General features: G+C 48.6%; 1 protein-coding gene across 5 annotated transcripts in view; it reads right to left on the bottom strand.

The window, feature by feature from the left end:
* Positions 1–1,101: 1,101 nt before the first annotated feature.
* Positions 1,102–10,160, bottom strand: part of SGF29A (SGF29 tudor-like domain-containing protein) — a 45,123-nt gene continuing 36,064 nt past the window's right edge. For 4 of the 5 annotated variants that reach the window (XR_015604392.1, XR_007283369.2, XM_087525844.1 and 1 more), the window contains 2 exons: positions 2,432–2,445; positions 1,102–1,553 (listed from right to left, as the gene is read on the bottom strand). Coding sequence is in view for 3 of the 5 variants with exons in the window: in XM_087525844.1 (XP_087381970.1) it covers positions 1,451–1,553; positions 2,432–2,445 (117 nt within the window). In the remaining 2 variants the exon portion in view is untranslated. Of the gene's footprint in view, positions 1,554–2,397; positions 2,446–10,160 lie in introns of all 5 variants that reach the window. The other variant, XM_087525843.1, reaches the window with a different exon arrangement.

Genomic DNA, 10,160 nt, shown 5'->3' with positions numbered 1-10,160 from the left:
ATGATGGAGCGGGTCGGGTTCGGGTGAGTTTCGAACACGCATGCGAGGGGGTTTGTGCACTGTGCAAGGAGGGGGTTCGGGGCCTAGCGGTTGGTAGTGGACTGTGTAGATGGTCTAGGGAGGAAAAAGAGGGAAAGCCTGGCAACAGTTTTCGGAGACCGAAAACGTCCGACGTTTGACCGACTATAATGCCGCTATAGTTATCCGTTGGGGCATCAAACGGACTCCGAACGCGATGAAACTTAGCAGGCGGCCTACCTACATCATAACACGACCGCACGCCAAATCTCATCCCATTTCGAGAACATTTTTCGGCCACTTAAAAAATACTATTTCGGACGTGTTGCGGGCGCGTGCGAGTGTGTCTGGGCTCAGAACAGACAACAAAGAGAACTGGGGGAACCCGGATGTATGCAAGTTTTGAAAACATGCATATGCGATGCGGATGATGACGAGGCAAAAAGCAACACGTAAGCAAATGATATGGCAACGACAGCGTATGCGATGCGGATGATGACAAGGCAAAAAGCAACACGTAAGCAAATGACATGGCAACGACGGCGCATAACTGGAAGACGCCTGACACATCGATCTCAGAGCGTTACATTAGGGTGCTTGATGTACAAGGTTATGATCTTATTTTAGGCATTGACTGGTTCTCAATTTTTAGTCAAATGACAGTTGACTGGAGTAAAAGAATGCCGAAACTCAAGCATAAAGGCAATCAGGAACTACCTCGCATTGGGTCAGCATAGTATCCGGTAAGCCTTCTCGAAAGAAAGCCCCTATGAATACAGTCGTCATTCTTCGGTCCCTACTCAAGAAAAGTCAATTATCGCTTTCCCCTTTCAGGAACTTCCAACTAGTCACTTCAATCGCTTTCAATCTCTTCTGTTTCGCTTTGTTTTCCAGTCTCCTTTTACGATCATCATCTCCTTCACTGAAACATCCTTCAAACCACTCACGATTAGAAAATCGAATGCACAATCTATCTTCTTATCCCATGAGAAACTTTCCAAGACAATAGAAAAATTGCAAGCCATGGGATTTCATTAAGCATTTGACTAGTATCTTTCTACAGAGTATATATAGGTAGGAATCTAGTTGAAGCCAGGAGTAATTGATCAGATTGTCACCAAAGTATTTTACAACGTGTGAAGTGAGGCAAACATATATTCCGATAGGGCCACTTTATGTTCTAAAACAACGCTCAATCAACTTCTATTTACATAACCTTCCACTTGCAAAGCCTATGAAATACAGTACATGGCATGCAAGCCAACTCTAACTCAAGATATATACATAATGGTACACTAGTAGAGTCATATGAACTGCACCGCGTAGTCGGTTGCAGGTAAAATAAGATTACGACATCATCAGGCTCGAAAACTGTCATCTTCGTACACACTATCATTTGCTAGAGCAAGCCAGTTGTCCATATCGAGGCTTTTCATTGCCGATGGCCCTCCGGGAGCGCAACCACTCTGTAAAATGGAACAGCTCTCTCTGGTAGATTCCCATCCTCTTCGTCATCATCAAATAAGAGATTGTAACTATCAAAATTAAGGTAGCAGTCACAACATATTCTTCAGAAAAGGTGGACATTATTACTATTATTAAATACAGTATTAGCTGAACGGTGGTAATCAGAAGGTTTTTTTTTTCGAAACGGAGGCAAAAGATTTGCCTCATCGATTAATTAAGCAGAAGAGAATTGCCCAGTTAATTAACGGAAAACCGGGCAAAAACCGAGTAATCAGAAGGTTTCATTGTAACAGATATGTGCATATGTATGTCCCATCTACAACTTCAGCTACGTTTAATCAAAGCCCTATTGTGTGTTTAAAGAAAGCAAACACGAAAGTACTGTTGTATTTTCGTAAATAAGAACCACGTACAATCGTACATGCAGAGCAGCTAGTGCAATAGATGGTTGAAAACAGTTGTGCTACTGACAAGAAAAACACCAGACTAAATTCTCATGCAAAGTCATAATTTATAACATCACAAATTGATCCAAATATCATCAGATAAAGCTATAAGATTTCCTTATTGAGTACCGTTGGCTAGTCCTGCATATATTACAGATACTGGAGACCATATGACACAACCATATTGCCCAATTCCATGGAGACGGGCTATCTTACTTATTGTTATGCAAGATATCTTATGTTTTGAGAAGGCAGAAGCACAAACATAAACATAGACCCAAACTAAATGAAGTAAAAATGGAAGGAGATTGTCATCTCTCGATCCATGGCGAAATAACTATCTCTAAGTAAACCAAGCTGTATACAACTTCTAAAATGTGCAATACTCAGGAAATAAGAATTTCTAAGTAGACATAGAAATAGACACTTCCGAAATGAAAAATGTGTCATTTGCACATAACTGTACATCATAGAAGGTTGTAGAAGTATAGGTTACGTACTCATCAGACTTCCTCTGCAATTTGTTGCAGTGCAATTTCACCACATGATGGCAAAAAGAGAGTATTAGTGACATAGCAAATAACGGAAAAGATAGAACAAATCGATAACAGCAACTTGGTGGCTTTAAACAGCACATACAGCCTCCACAAACTTCATACATGCCAAGGAATTAACCGAGTAAAAATCATGTTTATGCCACCCAGATGGAATGACTGTACAATGCTGAAGCATGTATATAAACAGGACAAATGATACTAATATATTGCGTCTTTAATGGCATTAATATTGACAAGATAATACTATTTGCACAGTAGTAGTCACATTAACTATGGTGAACCAAGCTAGTATCAACTTGTCCTAGAGTAGGCGTGCCATACGCCCAATCCCACAGCCATGTTCGTAACCACACTGGTAATCATGCCCCAGGATTCAGGTGACGCAACACAGTAGTAGTCAAATTAACTATAGTGAACCAAGTTAGTATCAGCTTCTTACAGGCACCTTCCTGGGGTAGGCGTATGCAATAATAGGCCAATGCCAACAACCATGTTCGTAACTACAATGGTACTCCGAAATCGTTAAGGGGTACCCCTAGCAAAGGTCACTCACACCTCCTCTGGTGGTGACAAGTGGTGCACTGCATGTGCGACACTTTTTGCAACCAGGGAGTTTTGTCGGCATTTTTTCCCATGCATGGGAGGCACCGATGTGTTTGTTTGTGTGTTTATTTGTAGATCCGTTTTTTCAAATGTTTTATCTCCTGAACCGCGTGTCCAAATCACGAACTGTTTTCTCCGTTGCCTTTCTCGCATCGAGATTTTCAAACTATCCCACGTTGGTAGATTTCGATGAACTTTTTTGGGGCAAATTTATGCTTCCAGCTAGTAGCAATTTGTGCTTCAGTGTGAACTAAACTGTGCTCCCAATACAAACTAAACTGTGTTTCCCGACAGAAGCACAAATTGTGCTCCGTTCGCGGGTTAAGCACTACTTTGCTTCACGGGAAGCACTACTGTGCTCACGCAGACACGAAGCACTACCATGCTTCACGCTGTTGACAGACCAAACACCGAAAAAACAAAGAAAAAAAGGGCAGCCCGGTGCACCTAGCTCCCGCTTGCGTAGGGTTCGGGGAAGGATCCAACCACTTTAGTTCTTTTGTACGCAGTCTTTCCCTGCAGGGTCCGGGGAAGGGGAACTTTCGCGCAGCGGTAAAGTTGTTACCTTGGTTCGAGTCCTAAAACCAAAGAAAGAGCAAAACAAAACAAAAACAGGAAAAAACCGAATCAACCCCCCCCCCCCCCCCCCCCCCAAAAAAAAAATAAACAAGAAAGAAACCAAACCGCCCCGGTGCGGGAAGCGCCTGGCGCGCGACATGTGGCGGCGTTGGGACGCTCCCGCACACCAGAAAAGTGTCCGCTGGGACACCCAGCCATGGGGTGCCACCCAATTTAGTTGCTCCCATGGTAATCATACCACAGGATCCAGGTGATGCGATACACCTAGGCAGGCCAAGAGAGCCCGAGTGTATCCTGAAAGTTCATCTTGTGCACTGGAAAAGTACCTCGGGTTTCCAAAGTTGTTAGGACTTGTTTTCCAAGTTTTGTGATATTTCTAGCAAAAGTATCCACATGCATTTCTACACCAAAGAGGTTGTTAAAGATATATTATGGCGGCTGTTATGGATATCTTATGGCGGATGTTATGGATGTCTAGTTAAAGATCAAGATTAAACATACATGGTTTATTAGAAGTTGATGCCTGTAACTCTCTTCTTTAACTCTCTTGTAAACCTCCGTGTATCTCTCTTACTCTCAACGTGCTATGCACAATTGTAACAATCAAGTGTATGCATTTATGGGATAAGCCCCATCCTATGAATATATAATATGCGGGCTCTCCACCAGGAGAATTGAGACGCTTTACCCATCTTGACATGGTATACAGAGCCTCCTTCTTCCATCACATCTAGCAAACCCCTCACCACCGCAGCCTTCATCTTCCACCTTGAGCCGCCATGTCCTCCTCCACCCAAGTTTCTCCCCTTGGCCTCAATTACACCACATCCGAGCCTCTCAACCGAACCAACTATGTCATCTGGAAAGCCCAAGCTCGTTCCCAAATCATGGGGGCTGGGCTATATGGGTACATCGATCAATCCACAGTCGAACCCACAAAGACCATCATGACCAAGAACTCCGATGAGAAAGAAGAGATCATTCCCAACCCCGCCTACAACCCCTGGCTCATCCAGGACCAACAGATCGTGGCCTATCTCCTCCGGAACCTCTCTAAGGAAGTTCTTGTTCAGGTTGCATCCCTAGAAAAATCCCAAGCGATCTGGTCAGCACTCGCTAACATGTTCACCGCCCAATCCCTCTCCCGCGCCAACAATTGCCGCATCGCCCTCTCAAACGCCCAAAAAGGCTCACAGAGTGCATCTACTTACTTCAGTCAGATGCGAGCCCTCTCTGATGAGCTCGCTGCAGCTGGCAAACCCATCAAGGACGAGGAGCTTCTCTCCATCATCGGGGGGCTGGATATGGATTATCAGCCCCTCATCTCAGCGCTGGATGTCCGCGCGGAGCCCCTGACCGTGGATGATCTCTTCGGCATGGTCTCAAATTTCGACCAACGAGTCGAGATGTTACAAGGAACGGGGGCAGGTGCCTTCAAATCCTCTGCCAATCTCGCTGCCAGAGGCCGTGGCGGGTCTCCCAAGGGCTACCGCAAGGGTGGTGGTCGTGGCGGTGGCTATGGTGGTAACAACAGTGGCAACAGCTACAACACCGGTGGCAACAGCAATTACAACACCGGTGGCGGCAGCGGTGGTGGTGGTGGCGGCGGCCACTACCACAACAACAACTACTACTACTCCGGCAATAACCGGCGCCCCTCCTATAACAACAATAGGGGTCGTCCGTTTCAAGGTTATGATGAGTATGAAAATAAATGTCAAATTTGCAAAAAAATAACCACATTGCAAGGGATTGTGATTGGCACTATGCCGAGAACAATTCACAACGCAAGAAAGTTGCAGCAGCTGCAGATACATCTTATGGAGTTGATACCAATTGGTACGTTGACTCTGGAGCCACAAATCACATCACCAATGAGCTTGAAAAGGTGACCATGAGCGAGAAGTACCGTGGCCATGATCAAGTCCACAACGCAAACGGTGAAGGTATGAAGATAGATCATGTTGGTCATGCAATTGTCAATACCCCTCATCGGAATATTCATCTTAGAAATATCTTACATGTCCCACAAACTGAGAAAAATCATCTTTCTGTTCATCGTATTGCCATAGATAACAAAGTTCTTCTTGAGTTTCACCCCTACTTTTTGATTCGTAATCAAGCCACGAGGAAAATTCTCTACCGCGGTAGATGTGTGCATGGGCTCTACCCTTTGATTCCTCAGTTTAGAAGCTTCAATAAACAAGTGTGTGGTGTCATCAAAATTTCATTGGAACGGTGGCATGCGCGGCTAGGACATCCTTCTTTTGTTATTGTTCAACAAGTGCTTCGAAATAATCAGCTCCCATGTGTTGGTGAGCGTAGTCTTGAAACTATTTGTGATTCTTGTCAAAAAGCGAAAGCTCATCAATTACCATATCCTGTTTCCACTAGTATTTCTACCAAGCCATTGCAACTTGTTTTTTCTGATGTATGGGGTCCAACTCCTTCTTCCGTTGGTAGACATACTTACTATGTTAGTTTCATAGATGACTACAGTAAATTCACTTGGATCTATCTTCTTAAAAAACGTTCTGATGTTTTTCAAGTTTTTCATAATTTTCAAGCACTTGTTGAACGCCAATTTGACACTAAAATCCTTGCTGTCCAATCTGATTGGGGTGGTGAATACGAGAAGTTAAACTCGTTTTTCCAAAAGTTGGGTGTTTTGCATCATGTTTCATGCCCGCATGCTCACCAACAAAACGGATCTGCCGAGCGCAAACATAGGCATATAGTTGAGGTAGGATTTGCTCTCCTAGCCGCCTCCATGCCTCTCAAATTTTGGGATGAGGCATTTCTTACTGCAGTTCATCTCATCAATATGCTACCCAATCGTGTCATCAACAATGAAACACCCATGCAACGACTCCTTCATACTCAACCGAACTATAACTCTCTTCGTGTCTTTGGATGCGCTTGTTGGCCAAACCTTCGTCCCTACAATACTCGCAAACTCATGTTTCGCTCAAAATAATGTGTTTTCTTGGGTTATAGTGCGCAACACAAAGGTGTCAAGTGCCTTGATGTTCCTACAGGTCGAGTATATATTTCTCGTGATGTGGTCTTCGATGAAACTGTCTTCCCTTTTGCTCATCTACATCCTAATGCCGGTGCCCTACTTCGCCAAGAAATCCTTCTACTACCACCTCATTTGTCTGGTTTTCATCAAGGGAATGACAATTGTACTGACCACTTGACTAACTCTTCTAACCGTGCAAATGAGATCTGTGATGACGCAGGCTCAAGTGGTGAAGCAATAGAATACAATTTGGCGTCAAATGGTGAAGAAAATGGCCAAAATGGCCCATATTTCATGTGTCCCCCGCTACGTGACAGGGCTGCTCCCGAATCTGCCTCGGGATCGCTTCATGCAATTACCGGATCGGGTCTAACCACGTCCCTCTCCTCCTCTCCACCGCGGACGAGCGCCCCCCCACTCCGCCGCGGTTCCGGTTTGAGCTCTTCTGGCTTAATCAGGCGGGCTTCCGGGAGGCTGTCGTCGCTCGCTAGATCTCCGCTCGCGCCTCCCCTCATCGCTCCATGTCCGCAGTTGACTCGTGGCAGTTCTGTGCCAAGCTCGCCCGCCAATTCATGAAGGGATGGGGCGCTAACCTTGGCCGGGACCTACACGAGCGCAAAAAGGCCCTCCTGCTGGCTATCCAAGGCCTGGACGCCCGTGCTAACACCTCCGGGATCTCCCCGAATGAATGGATGCTAAGATATGATCTTGAAGACCAGCTCTCAACCATCTACACGGATGAGGAGGCCTACTGGAGGTTGCACGGTACCCAACGGTGGGTGCTTCGGGGCGACGCTAACACCGCCTATTTCCAGGCGATAGCTAATGGGCGGCGGCGGCGGAACTCCATCCACTGTCTGTGGGATGGAGACACGCCTCTCATTCGCCCCTCGGCCATCCGTGCCCATGTTGATGGCTTCTACAAAGCCCTATTTACCCCCACCCATCGGGGTGGGGCTAGCCTTGCCCCCGACATTTGGTCGGGTAACCAGTTGGTCTCTGTTGAGGCCAATGCGGCATTGGTGGCCCCCTTCGCTGAAGACGAGGTCCTCGCCGCTATTAAGCGGATGAACCCCTCCTCGGCCCCGGGGCCGGATGGTCTGCCCGTTATGTTCTTTAAAACGTTCTGGCAGACCATCAAGCCGGAGGTCATGGCCCTATTTGAGGAGTTCTACTCGGGGTCCATGGATCTTGGGCGCCTTAACTATGGGATCGTTACCCTCATCCCCAAGGTCCCGGGCGCCTCCGACATCCGCCAGTTTCGTCCCATCACAATGATCAATGTGATTTTCCGGATCCTGGCTAAAGGGTACGCCAATAGGGTGACCCTGCTCGCTGACGCGGTTACCCACCCTAACCAATCTGCCTTCATCCAAGGCCGATTTATTCTGGATGGGGTGTTGGTCTTCCACGAAGTCCTTCACGAGGTCCGGGTGAAACACCATCGTGCAGTCTTCTTGAAGCTTGACTTCCACAAAGCGTACGACACGGTCCACTGGCCCTTCTTGCAGGAAGTGCTGCTCCGCAAGGGCTTTGACGACCGGTGGGTGACTAGAGTTATGCAGCTCATCTCCTGCGGCCGGACAGCTGTGAACATTAACGGCGACATTGGGCCCTACTTCCCCACCCTTTGTGGGGTCCGTCAGGGTGACCCGTTCTCGCCGTTCCTGTTCAACATGGTGGTTGATGCCCTTGCCACCATCCTTGACAAGGCCAAAGTTGCCGGCCATATTCGCGGCATCGTCCCCCATCTAGTCGGAGGGGGAGGGGTCTCCCCCCTGCAATATGCGGATGATACCATTATAATGGTGGAGGGCTCAGTTCAGGACATTGCTAACCTGAAGTTCCTCCTCCTGTGCTTCCAACAGATGTCGAGGCTAACTATCAACTTCGATAAGAGCGAAGTGATGGTTCTTGGGTATTCCCCGGACGAAGCACAGGCTATTGCGGACCGACTGAATTGTCGGTTGGGTTCTTTCCCCACGACCTACCTGGGGATCCCCATTAGTGATACACGCCTCACCGTGGCCGACCTCCGCCCCACGGCGACCTGAATGCAACATCGGGTTGAGCCCTGGAAAGGGCGCTGGTTGTCGAAGGCAGCTCGTGTGATCCTCATCAACTCCTCACTTGCCAGCCTTCTTTGGTTCCTCATGAGCTTCTATAGCCTGCATGAGACGCTCCATCAGGAAATAGCCAAGTACCAATCCAGATTCTTCTAGGCTGGTGAGGGTGATAAGCAGAAATACCATATGGTGAGCTGGCCCGATATTTGCAAACCCAAGGACCAGGGCGATCTTGGGATTTTTGTCCTCCCGGCGCATGAACATTGCCCTCCTGACCCGTTGGCTCTCGCGCATTGCCAATGGTGATGGAGACCTTTGGCTCACCATCATCCGGAACAAGTACCTTCGGGGCCAGCCACTCGCATTCTGTCAGCGCTCTGGTGGCTCCCAGTTTTGGCAGGCCGTCATCCAGCTGCTACCTGTGCTCCGCATTGGCACGTCCATCTCGGTTGGTACTGGGTCCTCGACCCTGTTCTGGTTTGATCGGTGGATCGGCGACCTCCCCCTGGCCGCGCGATTTCCAGAGCTCTTCACCTTTGCAGTGGACCCTCGGGTATCTATCGAGGCGGCCCTTATGACTTAGGGCGCCTCGCCTTCCGCCGCCGCTTTGGCCCGCCTGAAGTGGCCGCTTGGGATGCCCTCCTCCAGGACATCGCCCTCCTCCCGATGAACGGCGTCGACACCCCCGATGCCATCTCTTGGCGACTGGAGCCCTCCGGCTGCTTCTCCACCAAATCTCTCTACGCGGCCATCGCCCCCTCGACGGCCCCCGAGCCCTTTAGTTTGATTTGGGATATCCGATTGCCCCTGAAAATCAGGATCTTCCTATGGCAATGGATCCGCGGCCGCCTCCCGTCCGGGGTGGAGGTCCTTAAGCGTAATGGACCTGGAGATGGGATTTGTCCCCTGTGCGGCACGGTAGAGGATGCTAACCACATCTTCTCTTGCTCCACGGCCCAGTTTGTTTGATCCTGTTTCCGTGAGACTGTCGGTGGCCAGTGGTGCAACACCAACTTCCCCGACCTGCTGCGGAAATCCGCGCATCCCCTCCCCGCTACCGCCATATTAGATGGTTGTGCGTTGGGGTCCTTGCCTGGACGCTTTGGACCGTTCGCAACAAGCTTGTCATCCAGAAGGTGCTTCTTCGACGTGCTACTGACGCAATCTTTAAAATGTGTGGTTACTTGCAGCTTTGGCGGCCGCTTAGCCGCCCCCAGGACCGGGACGCCATCAACACTCTCCTCGCCGACCACCGATCGATGGCGTTCCGCTTGGCGCCCCCGCTCCCACCCCCCGAGCCCGACTAGCTACTCTTTTGCGCTCCGCGTGTGCTTGTTTTTTCTGGTTTTCAGGGCTTGTTGAGTTGTGCCCTCAGCACTAACCCTTGGATTTCCCTCTGTGT

This window comes from Triticum urartu, chromosome 5A (assembly GCF_056163025.1).
Source record: "Triticum urartu cultivar PI428250 chromosome 5A, HENAU_Tu73, whole genome shotgun sequence".
Classification (NCBI taxonomy): domain Eukaryota; kingdom Viridiplantae; phylum Streptophyta; class Magnoliopsida; order Poales; family Poaceae; genus Triticum; species Triticum urartu.
The sequence above is the reverse complement of the archived record's forward strand: the minus strand, read 5'-3'. Positions and strand labels throughout refer to the sequence as shown.